This window comes from Dendropsophus ebraccatus, chromosome 3 (genome assembly GCF_027789765.1).
Source record: "Dendropsophus ebraccatus isolate aDenEbr1 chromosome 3, aDenEbr1.pat, whole genome shotgun sequence".
Classification (NCBI taxonomy): domain Eukaryota; kingdom Metazoa; phylum Chordata; class Amphibia; order Anura; family Hylidae; genus Dendropsophus; species Dendropsophus ebraccatus.
Window position 1 is genome coordinate 7,609,749 of NC_091456.1, and position 17,498 is coordinate 7,627,246.

Here is a 17,498-nt window from a genome sequence, read left to right on the forward strand (position 1 = left end):
AGCTCCCTGTTTACTCACTGTATATACTGACAGCAGCTCTCTGTGTACTCACTGTATATACTGACAGCAGCTCCCTGTGTACTCACTGTATATACTGACAGCAGCTCCCTGTGTACTTACTGTATATACTGACAGCAGCTCCCTGTGTACTCACTGTATATACTGACAGCAGCTCCCTGTGTACTCACTGTATATACTGACAGCAGCTCCCTGTGTACTCACTGTATATACTGACAGCAGCTCCCTGTGTACTCACTGTATATACTGACAGCAGCTCCCTGTGTACTCACTGTATATTCTGACAGCAGCTCCCTGTACTCACTGTATATTCTGACAGCAGCTCCCTGTGTACTCACTGTATATTCTGACAGCAGCTCCCTGTGTACTCACTGTATATTCTGACAGCAGCTCCCTGTACTCACTGTATATTCTGACAGCAGCTCCCTGTACTCACTGTATATTCTGACAGCAGCTCCCTGTGTACCTAATAGAGCTTAAGTCAAGCTCCCCTCCTCCAGGCTGTTCTGTCCTGCTCTGTGGTGATTCTGTCCATAAGATGGCCAACATGGGGGAGCATATGACTGTGCCCCTCCCCCAGTGTCCTCCATTGGCATATACAGGCTCACCAGTGGATACTGGGGGTGGGGCATGATAACGTGCACCTCCATGTCAGCCATCTTATGGACAGACTCGCCACAGAGCAGGGCAGCACAGCCTGGAGGAGGGGAGTCTTGATTTTAGCTCTATGAAGCACACAGGGAGCTGTAAATGCAGGTACTAATACTGGACAGTGAAAAATTAACTATAAAGTGGACAACCCCTTTAAGGGCTTGTTCATATATTCTATCTAGATGTAGATATCTATTTAAGGTCATACTCTTCTCTTCTGCCCTGATCCCCTGCTTCGGAGCCCTGGTGCTTTCTAAATCTTTATGCTTCCAATAACTTGCTGACTTTGCAGGAACTTCTCATTCCGCCAAGCAGCTTCTGAGGCAGGACATTGCTGCGGCCAGTCATTGGCTGAGCAGGCAGGTCCAGCAGGGTTGCAATGTCATCAGAAGCAGAGCATCAGATAGTGAGACACGTCGGAACGGCAGGGGAGAGGAGGAGGAGAATAAGACAAGAAACAATCAGAGAAGAATGCGGCATTATTAAACAGAGCAATAATCGGCAGAATCAGGCTGATATCGCTCCTTGTAATAAAGACAACAATAAGCCGAAGAGCTGATCATCAGCTGATCACTGTCTTTTAGCAAGTTTAAAAATCATCGGCCGACCATGCATCGCTACAGCTACGGCTGATGATTATGTATATAAAATAATAAAGCTGTTACTTACCTGATCACGTTCTCCGATGTCCTTCAGCCTTGTATGTTGACCGCTGCTGTCACTTCTGCTCCCGTCTCTAAAGTGACAGGCCGCTCAGCCAATCACAATCGGGGAAAAACAGGCCTGTGTGATACGGCCCTAAGATGGTTGGCATTAGGAAGGTTGGGTACTTATTGCTTTGAGGGAAGTGCTTCATTTGATTGTTTAGCATTGTGGATAAATTCTCTATGTTGCGGACATGTTGCTTTCGAGCATATAAATCATTGATGAATGGGGTGTGGGCACGTTCAGTGCTTTGCAGTAAGACAATGTGCTGCTGTGGTGGGATGGAGTAGTCCTGTAAGAGTTGTGAGGCAGATTGTCAGTTAAGTAATATTAAAGGGGTAGTCCACAAAAATATAATTTCTTTCGAATCACCTGGTGCTATTAAGTGCCAGAGATTTTTTTATTTACTTCTAATCTGGAGTCTTTCTGTACTTATCAGCTGCTGTGTGTCCTACAGGAAGTGGTGTATTCTCTCTATTCTGACACAGTGCTCTCTGCTGCCACCTCTGTCCATGTCAGGAACTGTCCAGAGCAGTAGAAAATCCCCATAGAAAACCTCTCCTGCTCTGGACAGTTCCTGACATGGACAGAGGTGGCAGCAGAGAGCACTGTGTCAGACTGGAGAGAATACACCACTTCCTGTAGGACATACAGCAGCTGATAGGTACTGGAAGACTGGAGATATTTTAATAGAAATAAATTACAAATCTCTGGCACTAGGTAATTTGAAAGAATTTTTTTGGGTGAACTTCTCCTCTAAATAGATTAATTTAAATGCTGGGTTGGAAGCCCCTTTTAACGTATGACCACAGATCTACCGGATCAGCTTATTGATATGTGCGGAGTGTTCTTCCAGAGATCTGTGACCTGCATTACTCTTTGCATTTAGTGCCTTTTTATTTCTAACCTGATTTATTCCTTTTTTTCTGTAGATTTTGACATTTGAGACCAAGAACCCTACTGAATTAGCAGAACGCTTAAGAGCCGTGTGTGGGAACCAGAGCAATGCTTACGCACGATTACTTGAATATCGGCTCAATGCTTTGCGCGGACTCTGGAACGCACAGCGTCAGCTGGCTCTGGAAGAGCAGCACGAACGGGACGGCTCAGACGAAGAAACCCTGGCACTGCTCAAACGGCAAGGCTTGTTACAGCAACCTGAACAGGCTCCATTCACTTCGCGGATGGGACTCTTGCTGGTCTTTCCTCTTATACAGTCTCAGAGTAAAACAGACCCCTCTCTTTGTAACATAACCGCTGAGGTGCTATTGAATTGCCTTCGGGACTGTCAGCCATTAAGTTTGACTAAAGAACCAGCAGACTGCTTGAATGGGATTGAGTCTTTGCTTTGCTCCTGGTTAGAAGACACATCTACACCGGACCAGCAAGTCGCTTACAAGCAGAAGGAGAACTCTGCCGCAGCTCTAGTCGCATTGGCGTGTGCAAGGTAAGCGTAGCCTGGGCTGCAAGGAAACATGCATCCTGTGATGCTCGCAGAGAAGACCTGCACCCCGTCTGTCAACATGATTCCCTGCAGCACAGTATAGATCTACTGTGCAGCTCACAAAGCATATACCAGCCACGGCTGCAGCAGTAGTTTTAATATGCTGCCCGAGTCTGCGAGAGGTGGCAACTAGTCACTGCTCTCTGCCTGTTAGCACACAGTGCGGGGATGATTAGCCACTAATGGGTCTCCCTGCCTGTCAATCATCCCCGCATTGTGCACTGACAGGCAGACAGCCGTGACTAGTTACAGACGGCCCCCCGCCCAGTTGACTAGTTGCCACCTCTCTCACAACATCGTGCAGTGGAATAAAACCTCCTTTTCTCCTTTGTAAAGTTACTGCTGCGCCCAGGGATAGTATATACTCCGGGAGCTGCACAGTAGATCTGTACTGTGCTGCAGGGAACCGTATCAGCACCATCATACTGATTGGTTCCCTTTAAAGTTATAATATGAAGCCTTGCACAGAACATAGGAGGATAGTATCAGGATGTCAGCTCCTGAGGCCCGAAGGATAATGGCGCTGACAGATTGTGTTAGCTGTTTCTCCGTAGAAATGAATGGGGAAAGCTGCGCACGTGTGGCCACCTTTTCATTCCTCAGGGGTCTGTATATTATTCTGCCTCTGAGTGAACTGTACGTGTAACATTAAAGGAGTTGTCCAGACTGTAAAAATTGTGACCTATCCTCCAGCTCCCAGTCCCCCTGTCGACTTCATATTTCCTATTAGCTAGTACTGAGGCCTCCTAACATTGCTTATGTTTCCTAACATTGCTCCATCAAAGTGATTGGTCTTGCTGCAACTACTCCCAGTATATGCTGGTATGCCAATATATATTACAGGCTAGGTCCCGTTTATGATGTGGACCTAGCCTAAAAGTTACTGATGTCTTCGTGCATCGATGTCTATTCCTCCTTATGTCACGGCTGCTGTTTTGTTCCTTAGCACATACTCATAGGTATTTTTTTACTGTTTTGATAATTTATTTGTGTTCTCTTTTAGAGGGTCGTTGAAAACCTTCATTCACACTGTACACTTACTACAAAAACAGACTGATTTAGGATCCCTGCCAGTGGCAGATGTATTGTATAGGTGAGTACAACTCCATTGTTATATATATATATATATATATATATATATATATATATATATATATATATATACATACATACATACATATATTTATATAAATATGGGCTGTATTACATTGTGAATACTCCTTTACTGAGCTCATACACGGCTCGATTATTGTGCAACAAGGGATATATATATATATATATATACACACTCATTGGCCACTTTATTAGGTACACCTGTCCAACTGCATGTTACCACTTAATTTCTAATCAGCCAATCACATGGCGGCAACTCAGTGCATTTAGGCATGTAGACATGGTCAAGACAATCTCCTGCAGTTCAAACCGAGCATCAGTATGGGGAAGAAAGGTGATTTGAGGGCCTTTGAACGTGGCATGGTTGTTGGTGCCAGAAGGGCTGGTCTGAGTATTTCAGTAACTGCTGATCTACTGGGATTTTCACGCACAACCATCTCTAGGGTTTACAGAGAATGGTCCGAAAAAGAAAAAACATCCAGTGAGCGGCAGTTCTGTGGGCGGAAATGCCTTGTTGATGCCAGAGGTCAGAGGAGAATGGGCAGACTGGTTCGAGCTGATAGAAAGGCAACAGTGACTCAAATAGCCAACCGTTACAACCAAGGTAGGCAGAAGAGCATCTCTGAACGCACAGTACGGCCAACTTTGAGGCAGATGGGCTACAGCAGCAGAAGACCACACCGGGTGCCACTCCTTTCAGCTAAAAACAGGAAACTGAGGCTACAATTTGCACAAGCTCATCGAAATTGGACAGTAGAAGATTGGAAAAACGTTGCCTGGTCTGATGAGTCTCGATTTCTGCTGCGACATTCGGATGGTAGGGTCAGAATTTGGCGTCAACAACATGAAAGCATGGATCCATCCTGCCTTGTATCAACGGTTCAGGCTGGTGGTGGTGGTGTCATGGTGTGGGGAATATTTTCTTGGCACTCTTTGGGCCCCTTGGTACCAATTGAACATCATTGCAACGCCACAGCCTACCTGAGTATTGTTGCTGACCATGTCCATCCCTTTATGACCACAATGGACCCAACATCTGATGGCTACTTTCAGCAGGATAATGCGCCATGTCATAAAGCTAGAATCATCTCAGACTGGTTTCTTAAACATGACAATGAGGTCACTGTACTCAAATGGCCTCCACAGTCACCAGATCTCAATCCAATAGAGCATCTTTGGGATGTGGTGGAACGGGAGATTCGCATCATGGATGTGCAGCCGACAAATCTGCGGCAACTGTGTGATACCATCATGTCACTATGGAACAAAATATCTGAGGAATGTTTCCAGCACCTTGTTGAATCTATGCCACCAAGAATTAAGGCAGTTCTGAAGGCAAAAGGGGGTCCAACCTGTTACTAGCATGGTGTACCTAATAAAGTGGCCGGTGAGGCTCCCCGTAATCCTCCCGCCTTGTTCCTGTGTTCCCCACTCACCTCCGCCGTCTCTGGCACTTCTGGCCAAACATTGGCTGAGATAGGACAACATGGCAGCGAGTGGTTGACTGAGAGGCCTGTTACTGCAGAGACTAGAAAAGAAGTGCTGGAGGTGGCTGAGGGGGAAGGGGACACAGGAACAAGGCTGGAGGACACCGGGGGAGCCATGCCAGGTAAGTATAATCTTAAATTTTTCTTTACCCTCGCATCCTCAGCCATGCATCACGGTTAAACGGAGCGATATACAGAAAATGATTTTTAAACATTTTAAAAGACAACGATCTGCTTGTCACCTGATGATTTTCTTTATTATATGAAGTGATAATCCATCTGATTCAGCAGATTATCGCTTTGTGTAATAGGACCCTATAAGAAAGTGACAAGGAAAGCATTCTATTGATTTCCGCTATTGACTTCCTTGATGAGATTTCACTTGTACTTCTCTTCCACTATGGAAAATCTGTTAGAATGAACTCGTAATTCTATTCGAGATTTCTTCTCCACAAACACGGGACTTGTGATTGTTCATATAATCTAGCTATGCCACCATCAGAGATACCATTCCAAACATTCTTGTGACCTAGTAAGCAATCCTCTGTGAGCAGCGGCCTTAGTAGGGGCTGACGGCCTCCTAGGTGAATTTTAGACCTGGTCATGGCATAAGAAATTTATCAGGACCTATCCTGATTTACCCCCATCCCCCTGATGTCAGTGTTGTTTCATATTTTATTTCCAAACAAAAGAATGCCCAAATAGTTCAGTCCTGAACGCACATAGAAATATATATTACACCAAAACAAAGATACACAAGGGATCAAAAAAGTGCAGGACAATCACAAATAAATATAATTGTATTCTTTATTTAGGTAAATTGGTTGTGGTTGTGTGTGACGCACTGTGTCACATGATCGGCGTTTGGGTCAGGTGCGCTCTTTGGTCACGTGTCCGCGTTTGCGGTCATGTGACCGGAGTTTGCCGGCATAATTTCCGGTAGCGTGTGACGCACTGTGTCACATGATCGGCACGTACTTCCGGTTTTCTCCGTCATACTCTCCTCCTTGATTTCATTGTTACCATCAGGGTGAGTTACTCCACCTGTGCTGAGGTGCTTTGATTGGCTACATCCAGTATAAAAGAATGAGGTTTTCCCCTCATTACTCATATCCCTTGACAAAGCGAGCCACGCGAAACGTGCGTAGGGTGAGTAGGTGTGTGGGACTTGTTGCAATACACGCATCCTCCTAGTCTGTATCTGTATTTATATATTTTTTGGTGATTTCACCTGAGTGTGTTGCTCATTCAGCAACTGCAGCTTTAAATAGGTTTTTTACCTTGTATACTTTATCTTTCGCTGCTAATCACTACTGCTTACATTACTTGTGCCTGTATTGCCACAGTTATTTTAGTCTTTATTAACTTCCATGCATGTGCAATATATGATCTCATAAAAACATTTTTCTATGTCCCCTCACCAATTTATGTATTTGGTTCTGTTTCATTCCATCAACCTCTTTTCATCTTTTTTCATTCATTTTTGTATGTATTTTAAATTAAAATTACCTAAATAAAGAATACAATTATATTTATTTGTGATATTCCTGCACTTTTTTGATCCCTTGTGGATCTTTGTTTTGGTGTCATATTTTATTTGCAGAAATCAATAGTCCAGGCGATTTTAAGAAACTTTTTAATTGGGTTTATTAGGCAAATATGTTATTATCTGCATTCAAAAAGACTGATGCTGTTACACAATCCTCAGGGGCCCAGAACAAGTATGGATATTTTTTGCTCTTTCTTTAAAGTTAGAGGCGGCATCCGCAACAAGCAAATAAGCGTCTTCTTCTGCTGTCCATACATAGTGCGGCCATAGCACAGCATGTTCTCTCCCCTATGAATAATGAATGTTTGCATGTCCCGTGCTGCTTACCTTCTTTTCAGTCTTGTTCTTTTTGCTTCTTAATTCACTTAAACTGCAGGCAGATTCTCCTGTTCAGATGTGTTACTTTTTCTCCAGGTTGCTGCTTCTGGAAGGAGGGCCGGGATCTCCCTCTTGTTTACTTGGAAGCAAGCACATTGTATCCTGGGGTTTTGAGGATATGCTTCCAGCTCCCGATGGGACCAGTGGCTCAAACAATGAAAACAAAGGTGAATGGTCATTGCTCTAAACTAAGATAGGAAGTAAATGGCCTCTCTAAGGGCTGTATTACACGGCCTGATATTAAAGGAGTTGTATATCAAAATCTTTTTTTCTTTCAAATCAACTTGTGCCAGAGATTTGTAATTTACTTCTATTAGAAAAATCTTCAGTCTTTCAGTACTTATCTGCTGCTGTATGTCCTGCAGGAAGTGGTGTATTCTTTCTAGTCGAACATGGTGCTCTCTGCTGCCACCTTTGTCCATGTCAGGAACTGTCCAGAGCAGGAGAGGTTTTCTATGAGGATTTGCTACTGCTCTGGACAGTTCCTGACATGGACAGAGGTGGCAGCGGAGAGCACCGTGTCAGACTGGAGAGAATACATAACTTCCTGCAGGACATACAGCAGTTGATAAGTACTGGAAGACTTGGGATTTTAAGAAATGACAAATTTGATTTGAAAGTACATTTTTTTGGGTGAACTACCCCTTTAACGATAAGCGAGCACTGCTTGCTTACAGAACCTATTATACATAAACGTGCTACCTATTATGTGGCTTGATTATCGTGCCTTAAGGGCTGGGTGTGTATGTGTGTATATAATATGTATATGAATAATGAGTGAGTGTGTGTGTGTGTATGTGTGTATATATATAAATGCGCTACCTATTGCATGTAGCGATGCGTGTGATGATTTTTAAACTTGCTCAAAGACAATGATCAGCCGATGATCGCCTCTTTGGCGGATTGTTGTCTTTATTACACTGAGCAGTACCGGCCTGATTTGGCTGGTTATCACTCCAAGTAATAGGGCCCTAAAACCATCTATAGATATCTTACCCTGGAAATCAATTTCCAACCCATTAAAGGGTTTTTCCGCCTCTTTAAAATTTTTGATATTTTGCTGCAGACAAACGGAAAATAACGAAGAGCGGCGCCTCCAGTGTCCCCACACTGGTCGCAGCCACCGCCACTTCTGAGACAGACTTATCTTGGGAGTGACAGCTGATCTGCTCAGCCAATCACTGATTTAATTGGCTGAGTCATTGATTGGCTGAGTGGGCTGTCACTCCAGAGAGGAGTTCACCGCAGAAGAACGCTGGGAGAGCGCAGAGAGATAAGCATAGGTGTTAGATTTTTTGTTAATTTTAAAACGCCTGATAACCCCTTTAAAGGCCTTTGAAACATGACTAGAATCTTACACCTCTGTTTTGGGGTTCTTACTCCATCATTATATACAGGGTGCTTGCTTAAGGCCCTAAAAAAAAAAAAAAAATCATCTATATTTAGATGAATAATCCATTTTGACTGGTGTTACTATCTTAATACCTAAAAGTCTTCTAGCTGTGTCGGATTGTGCTGCTATGGTAACTCCGTTCCAATCTCTTCACCAGAGTTTTTTCCTTTTCCATGAAATCTAAGGGTATCTGCATGTTGGAATTTAATTCTTAGAAAAAATGTACTGGGTTAGCGAAAGTAAATCCCAACTCACAGGGCTCTGAGGGGGGTGTTGTGCCCCACCAAATGAGATGAGAATGGGCACTTCAAGTGATGCACTCGCCATTTAGTAAATAAAACATTATAGTTAGACTTCACTAATAGGTGGCAATGAAGCTTGGGAAGTCAGGCTGCAAATGTCAGGGTTAATCACTACAGCATTGCCAGCAAGTGCTCTCCTTTAGGGTCCATTTACACAGAAAGATTATTTGACAGATTATCTGCCAAAAATTTGAAGCCAAAGCCAGAAGCAGACTATAAACAGAGATCAGGTCATACAGGAAAGCCTGAGATTTCTCCTCTTTTGAAATCCATTTCTGGCTTTGGCTTCAAATCTTTGGCAGATAATCTGTCAGATAATCTCTATGTGTAAATGGACCCTTAGATCTGACACTGATGCAGCTCATTTACAGCAGGTCAGTTAAAGGGAATGTGTCACCTAAATTTCTTTTTACTGATTAGAGTCAGATATTAAAACTTGTTCTTTTATTGTAATTATTTTTTCTGACTGTATTTTTATTTATTTCACTTTTTGTACATTATTATGGGGGCGGCCATATTGCCTGGGCTGTTCTTAACAGCATTTAGTGACATGCTTTACATGCCAGACTCATTGACATAGAAGACTATAGACAGACTATGTCCCCTTGAGATGAATGTGAGACATTACTGAGCGCTCTGTGACCTGTGAAGAGGTCATTCCACAGAGAGCTGCTATTGTCTCCTCTATCTACTGGTGTCACATGACGCCGCAATGCTGTACAGATCACTTTACAGCAGCCTCCTCTTATCACCATAGACACAACAGGAAGTCTCAACTTAGTTTTAGCCCCAGTGGTGAGAAAGGAAACTGCAAGATATCAAAATTATTTTATACTATAGATAGAAAAATGGAAAATTAGCAAAAAGTCACCAAAAATTCTTTTAAAATATGTTAAAAGCGAATGGACCATTAGGTAAATCACTTTAATATTTTTACATCAATAGTCTGGTGGCGGTGCAGATATGCCAGTGCCGCGGTCCTTTTCTTGAACTGCGGCTTGGTTCCCATGCACGGCGCCAGTATATTTCTGGGAATCGGCTTAGCCTGACGCACTGGAGGTGGGCGCCCTTCCACCCCCGGTGTGACCAAATCCCTCCCCTATGTGATGGAGCTTCATTGATTCTAAGAGAGCCACGCCACAGAGGAGACGGCAGAACATTACACTGGTTAGTCACCTTCTGATGACACATTCCCTTTAAGAAACTTCATAACCAGGAGTCACACAGGATCAGATTGTGTGAGCAAGAAGTCTTCATATCACTGACCAGCTAGATCAGTAAATGGGCTTTTTTAGTTCCTTAGGGAAGCAGAGGAATTATACAGCATATATATTGTTGCCTGTATAGGAGGGATTGTCTATGGGGAGCAAAAATGGAAGCCGCATACTTAAAAAACCCGAGCTGCGGCCAAGAGCTCATTCACACCTCTGTAGCTGGAACCATATGTGCCAGAAAATCTCTTCCTAATTTAGTCTTCTATTACAGATGCAGACTTGGGACGCTGCCTTGCATCTGATGGACTTTACTTATACACAACTAACTCAGTGGGGAGAGGCTTGAGTAAGCTTGGCTCTGGACTGCATGGCACTTTACGGTAAGTACGGTTACAGTGCGGGATTCTAGGAATTTTAAACAGCCATTTTTTTTAAAGCATAGATGATAAACTCAGGCCCTCCAGCTGTTACTGATCTCACCTTGTCTCCCGTCTGAGACTACTGTGATCCTGAGATACAGAGAGTGTTAGTAGTATGAAGTGTGTGTTTCACTCCCTGGCTGGATGAACAATTGACTGTTTTTGCTCCATTGATTGTAATGGAGTGAACAAGTCACATTGGATTGACAGCCAGGGATATGCATATCTCAGGATTGAAGAGGGTCTCAAGAGTGAGACCTGATGCAATCAGTAACTTTTGACATATATGACAGTAATACTTTCAAGCAGACCTGTCAGCAGGTAATTGGGTAAAAAAAAAAGCCGAGGGCGGGATAAAGCTTCTTTTCGCAGTTCAGGGGAATAATTATTATTTTTTTTTAAGGAGAACTCCATGCAGGGGTGATTTTTGGCAAAGTGCTGGTTAGGGGGAGGATAAAAAAACATAACATGCTCTCACCTCCCCCGCTCCAGCCCTGGTGTCGGTATCCTGCAGCTCAGTCAACGACTGAGGCGGAACCCTGCTACGGACGCTCACTGGCTGAGCGGGGCTGGCACGTTATATCCCAGGTCCTCACTCAGACCCCAAAGCAGCCGGAACTAGGGGACTGGAGCTGCAGGATAACGACAGCTGCGCCAGAGCACGGATTGTAAGAGCATGTTAATCCTTTCATCCTGCCCAGCACTCTGCAATCCCAGCTTAGAGTCCTCCTTTACTCTTTTATCTGAGGTTTAGGTGTCCAGGGGGTGTTCCCAGCACAGCAAGAGCCCAGGGTTATCCAACTACTCCTATTCACCACCAGTCACTAATGCTGTGGAATTAATTTTCAGGGGTTTTGTCTACTGTCGAAATGAAGAGCTGGAAGCTGGCTGGGTTGCGTATGGAAGTGGCAAGCTGCTTCACCGACCAGCATCTTTTGACAATAAGCCTCACTTTCTTTTCCAAATAATTGATCAGTACACGCTGCAGGTAACTATGACAAGAGAAATACATGCTTTGTGGGTTTCTATTTAATCTGGGCAGTATTGCATCGTTACAACCATAATATGTAAACACAGCCTTAAAGGGGTACTTCAGGCAAACTTAAAAAAAAAACACAAAGGAGGGGGGTGGGGGCATTGGTAACATAACAATCTAGTGAAACTTACCCATTCTGGTGCCACTGCTTAATGTCGCCCTTTGGACTCCTGGTTCCTGTTTCATACCAACCCAACAGAAACTACCCACTCAGCCAGCCAGTGACTGCAGAGGTGTCCTGCCTCAGTTACCAATAGGGTAAGCGGGCATTTCTGGGTGGGGCTATAACACAGATCACAGAAACCTGAGACACAGGGGACCAGCAAATGACTGTGAGCGGTCGTGCTGCGCTGTGGGGGCACCGGGACAGGTAAGTATCACTTGATTGTTATGTTCCCACCACACCGGTTAATAAAAAGCTTTACGGTTTTTAGAACCTGAGAAGAAAAACAAAAATGAAAAAATTGTCAGTTGTACTACACAATGAACGGCGTACAAACGGAGGCGTTTTGCCTGATGAAGGGGAGGAGAAAATAATTAAAACAAAAAAATGAACATTTGCACCATTCTCTAAGGGCCTTCAGAGTTGATTTCCGGCTTGACCATACTTCTTATTAGAGATGAGCGAAGGGGGATTCGTTTTCGATATTTTAATCCTACTTTCTACTCCCTCTCTGAAGAGGGTGGATACAGCCCGAGGATCGCATGGACTACATGGATACAGCCTGGTTCACATGTTCTGTAGTTGGCAAATTTAGGTCCCATTGATTTCTATTGGGTTATTTACACCCGTCATCAGTGTTACAGATCCACAGTCTGTGCTGCAAAAAAACAACACATAATTGGCTATTTGATTCTCCCATAGAAGTCAATGGAATCTGTGATTTTTACGGACTGTTCGTAACTTCGACAAAAAAAATTACGAATTATGGAACATTTTTTTTCCGTATTGGGGGCGAGATTGTGGACACTGACCTAATGAGGCTTTAGGCTGTGTTCACACTACCTTTTTGCAATCCGTTTTTTGCAAAAAATTGATGAGATAAAAACGGATGCAACTGTGTGCATCCGTTTTGATCCATTTTTCCATTGACTTCCATTATAAAAAAAACCCTAGATCAAAACGTTCCGTTTTTGGGGGGGGGGACACAAAAATGAGGTTGACCACGTTTTTGTGTCCGTTAAAAAAAACGCATCCATTTTGATCCGTTCTCTTTTTATAATGGATGTCAATGGCAAAACGGATGCACACAGTTGCATCCTTTTTTTTTTTATCAGTTTTTCATCCGTTTTTTGCAAAAAACATAGTGTGAACCCAGCCTTACTGAGGATTTCTTGATGCTGTTCTGACAGAACTCCTGCTTAGATCAGGTCTGCATTGCGCTGGGCCTTTAAATCCTAAAGTGCTGAGTCTTCTGTGGGATCAGCAGCTTAAAATTAAAATAACTTTTTGCTGAACCATGTAGCAATATGATCCACCAGCTAAAGAAGCAACGAGGGTATTGTCATAAGAAAGCCCAGTATAATAATAGCCTGCGTTACAAAGGCGATGTCTCCTCCTCACACTGTGGTAGATACGTCTTAAAGGAGAATGCTGACACAGCTGGACCGCATGGGGGATATTACTAGACAATGTATGAATAGATGAGTAAAACAATAAATGATGTGCGGGAAAGCAGTCAATGTCAATTCATCGGGGGCCGAGTGATGGATTTCTTCTTCTCTTCTTCCTCAGATCTCTCAGATAATCACCATGCCAGCCAATCATTTTCCTGTCGGGAGCAACATGACCACTGTACACCTATGTTCTGACGGCTCTTACTTTTACTGGGTTTGGTCTCCAGCAAGTCTGAACGAAAAGACTCCAAAGGGCCACTCTGTTTTCATGGACATCTTTGAACTAAATGTGAGATTTGAAAAGTTTGAGTTTTCTGTGGTCAGTACGGGCTATAGAACTATAGCTGTCTCCGGTTTGTGCCTTACTTGTTTGGTTGCTGATAGGTACATTTTGCCCCTCTATTAAGCAATCGAACAGTGAAATTGCAGTTTTTACCTACTGGGTTTCTGTTTCCGATGAGTTTTAGTTTTTTTTCTTTAAAGAGACACTGTCAGTAGGTTTATAATATCCTATCTAAGGGTAACATAAACTAGTGACAGAGAAGCTGAGCAGAATGCCACATCCATTACATTGTCCTTTGCAGCTCATTTAGAGAGATCCTCCTGAATAACAATTATCTCAATTATGTGTGATCAATAGTCCTGGGTATTCATGAGCAGCAGCAAACTCCACCCACCAGCTGCTAATTGGCAGTTATTTATGCATGCTGTGTATAGGCAGTTAAAGGTCAATCAGCAGCAGGGGGGGAGGGGTGTGGCAAGAATCCCATTTTCCTGCATCCTCTTTTGCATATTCATGTTTCCCAGGGGGCAGTGCACCTAGGACTTCAATGCTTTGAGCGCTTTCACTAGCAGTCGGCAGTGTTGTCGTTTGGCTGGTCTCCCTGAGATCAGAGATGTGTACCTGCATGTTAGGAGAATAGCTAAACAGAATGATCTAAGTAATACACCGATCTGTTCAGCATTTCTGCCACTAGTCTAGCTGCCCTCATTTAGGGGAAGCATAAACCTAGTGACAGATTTCCTTTAATAATGGAGATTTGATGACTGATGTAAACGGTCTCAGTACTCTCTCTCTGGTTATAAGTGGGATTCTCATTGGGAGTGCCCACAGCGATCAGATATTTATCACCTGTTCTATGGATAGACAATGGATTTTGGTTGTGGCAAAAGAAGTCTGGAGAAAAATTTTATTAAAGTATTGTATTGCCCACCAAAAGTTATGCAAATCCCCAATATACACTTATTACGGGAAATGCTTATAAAGTGCTTTTTTCCCTGCACTTACTACTGCATCAAGGCTTCACTCCCTGGATAACATGGTGATTTTTGTATTGTTCTTGCAGTGCTTATAAGCCAAGGAGACCATTTTATTAGTACTATTTAATCATAGCATATATATATTTCCTAGGCTGAAAATGGTGTCTACACAGCCAGTCCTCTTCATGAGCGCATCATACTGATGAGGAAAGAGGGAGAATCTGCGAAAAGTATCAATGAAATGCTGCTCAGTAGATTGTCTAGATATAGAGCTTCACCTTCAGCAACTCTGGCCGCCCTTACTGGCTCGACAATCTCGAACACTCTAAAAGAGGACCAAACTGGTGAGTGTTCCCTAAGATTTTATACAATAGAGGCTCATGGGAGTTATTTCTAGAGGTTTAAGCTAGGAGGAGTTGGTACAGGGCAACTATCAGCAGGTTAGGCGACTCTAAGCTGCTGATACCCCCTATTGCACAGGATAATACAGGTAATGACGGGAAAGAGACCAGCGGGATGATGATGATGATTCACATTCCACATCCCGGTGGTCTCTCTCCCATCCCGCACCAGAGCTGTTACCAGAGGTCACCCAGTTTCACGCTTCCGTCCCCGCACAGTCCAGCCCACACTTCTGTATGTTAGACAGTAGGTCGTGATGTCACCATTTTTGCTGGGCAATAACATACTTAAATATGTGTTGGCCGGACTTCTCCTTTAAAGGGACAATGCTATCTAATCTATCATCATCATGTTAAAGAGCTGGAAGAACTGAGCAGAGTGATATATGTATCTTTATGGGAAAAAAAATCTGTATAACCTGTAACATGTTGATTAATATCCCTGATCATTTTGTGTTAAGGAGTCCAGTGGGCGGAGTCACTCAATCGACTGGACTCTTTAGCCTGGAAACATTAGAGATTTCTATCAATAAATTACACGTTTTATAAATTTTTTCCCTATAAAGATAGATATATGTATGTGTATATATATCATTCTGCTCTATAACATGAGTAGTCAGTCATCAGTTTTAAAATTTTGATATAAAATTCTCACTGAAGTTTACAAGATCTCTAAAGGCGCTTGCTTTGTAGTGAAGCAGTTGGTGCGTCCCATCAAATCCTTGACGTTTGCTCTGATCACATTTATGTCGATCCTTCGGTTACAAAATCCGTCAGACCCAGCGTTGAGTTAGTTGGGTAAATCGAGTACTTTTGTTCTTGGTTCCAGCAAAGCTTAAAGCCTTATGGGGAAATGCTTTGTTGGTAACTAACCCCACGCTAGTGAGCAGCTCACTTGTTGTTAGAGTGTTACCTAATGGTCAGAGTGTAAACCTGTCTTGTAATATCTTGTAGCTGCAAACACAAGCTGCGGCCTTCCTCTGAAGATATTACGGAAGACGCCTATGTACACATGTGGAACATACCTGGTACTTATTGTTCCACCTCCAGGAGGCTCAGGAAGTTCAGCAACAAGGTCTCTGTTTGGTGGAACCAGCGGCTTGTCATCACTAAAAAGTAGGTCATTAAATCCATGTACTTATTCAGATTTTTCTCTTGTTGCATGTATGCTGAGTTACCATTGCTGAAGATGGATTCTCTAGTAAGTCTATGGAGTCCTTCTCCTGCAGTGAAACCGAGAGCAGAAAGCGAGAGAAGCACTTAGCCGAGTACTTCTCCCTGCTCTTTCTGGCAATTGGTGGGAGTCTGAACACCCAGGCCCTGATCGAAAAAAATTAATGTCTTTTTGAAATGTCAAAAGTTTTTTTGTTTCATGTAAAAAAAAAAAATGTATATCTGATTTCTGAGAGTATTGGGAAAAGAAGGCGTCATGGTCCAGCATATTAGACTAAACTCGCATCAATTGTCAAAACAGTGAAAACTGCAGCTTTAACCCACACTGCGTTTTTGCAATCCGTTTTATGGATGGACGTGCATTTGTGCGAATCCGCTTTTTTTTCAGTTTTTTCATTAACTTCCATTAACGCATCATTTATTATTTTTTTTTGCATACATAAAAGCATGGTTCACCACATGTGTACGTTAAAGGAAAACGGATGCGTATTGTGATTTTTTTATTTTTTTTTTAATTGTGTAAGTCAATGAAAAATCCGATAAAAACGAATTTACACAAATGCAACCGTTATTTATCCGTTGTTTTTTTTTTTTTTCTTTATAAAACGGATTGCAAAATCACAGTGTAAACCTAGCCTTAGTGAGACATGTCAATTCTTTGGGTGGAACGCCGAATCCAGACGGAATTTCGGATGGAAATTTCCACTGTGTGCACTAATGTGCAGAAATGCAATAGAAAACAAAGGGGGCTAATTTTTTACGGATGGAATTTTGTACGGATTCTGTGCGCATTTTAGCGCAGAATCTTCTCAAAATTCTGCGAGAATTGCTCAGTGTGCACACACACTAAAGCCAAAACCATGCTGTGACCGCTGTACGTGTATGTGTACCCTTATACAGTATGTACAGATTTGTATCCTCTGTATGCTTCTATGTGTTCTGTATAAGCCAAAAAATAATCATTTTATTGCTAATCTTTTGTCGTTCATGTATTCTTTCTTTCAGTTCTGGCTTCCAGCCTGGTGTTTAACATTTCTGATGGACAGTTCACAAATCGGGCTGACCTTATTGATGCTGCCGGCAGCTCCCTGGGCCGCGGGGCACTAGTCACCGGACTGGGTAAGAGTTAAGGTGTTCGCTGTATGAAGAAAGAGAAGCTGTACATTTTGAGTTAGGCTGGGTTCACACTAGGTTTTTTTCATCCGTTTATTTCATGCATTTGTAAGCCTCCATTTTTCCATTGACTTCTGTTATAAAAAAAAAAATGTATCAAAACGC

At 42.9% G+C, this 17,498-nt stretch overlaps 1 protein-coding gene across 2 annotated transcripts in view; it reads left to right on the plus strand.

Moving 5' to 3' along the window:
- Positions 1-17,498, plus strand: part of HECTD4 (HECT domain E3 ubiquitin protein ligase 4) — a 139,610-nt gene that overhangs the window by 18,781 nt on the left and 103,331 nt on the right. For both annotated transcript variants that reach the window (XM_069960760.1, XM_069960761.1), the window contains exons 2-10: positions 2,307-2,821; positions 3,882-3,971; positions 7,442-7,572; positions 10,586-10,694; positions 11,583-11,721; positions 13,505-13,675; positions 14,798-14,990; positions 16,002-16,163; positions 17,226-17,339. In XM_069960760.1, coding sequence (XP_069816861.1) covers positions 2,307-2,821; positions 3,882-3,971; positions 7,442-7,572; positions 10,586-10,694; positions 11,583-11,721; positions 13,505-13,675; positions 14,798-14,990; positions 16,002-16,163; positions 17,226-17,339 — 1,624 coding nt within the window. The remainder of the gene's footprint in view (positions 1-2,306; positions 2,822-3,881; positions 3,972-7,441; positions 7,573-10,585; positions 10,695-11,582; positions 11,722-13,504; positions 13,676-14,797; positions 14,991-16,001; positions 16,164-17,225; positions 17,340-17,498) is intronic.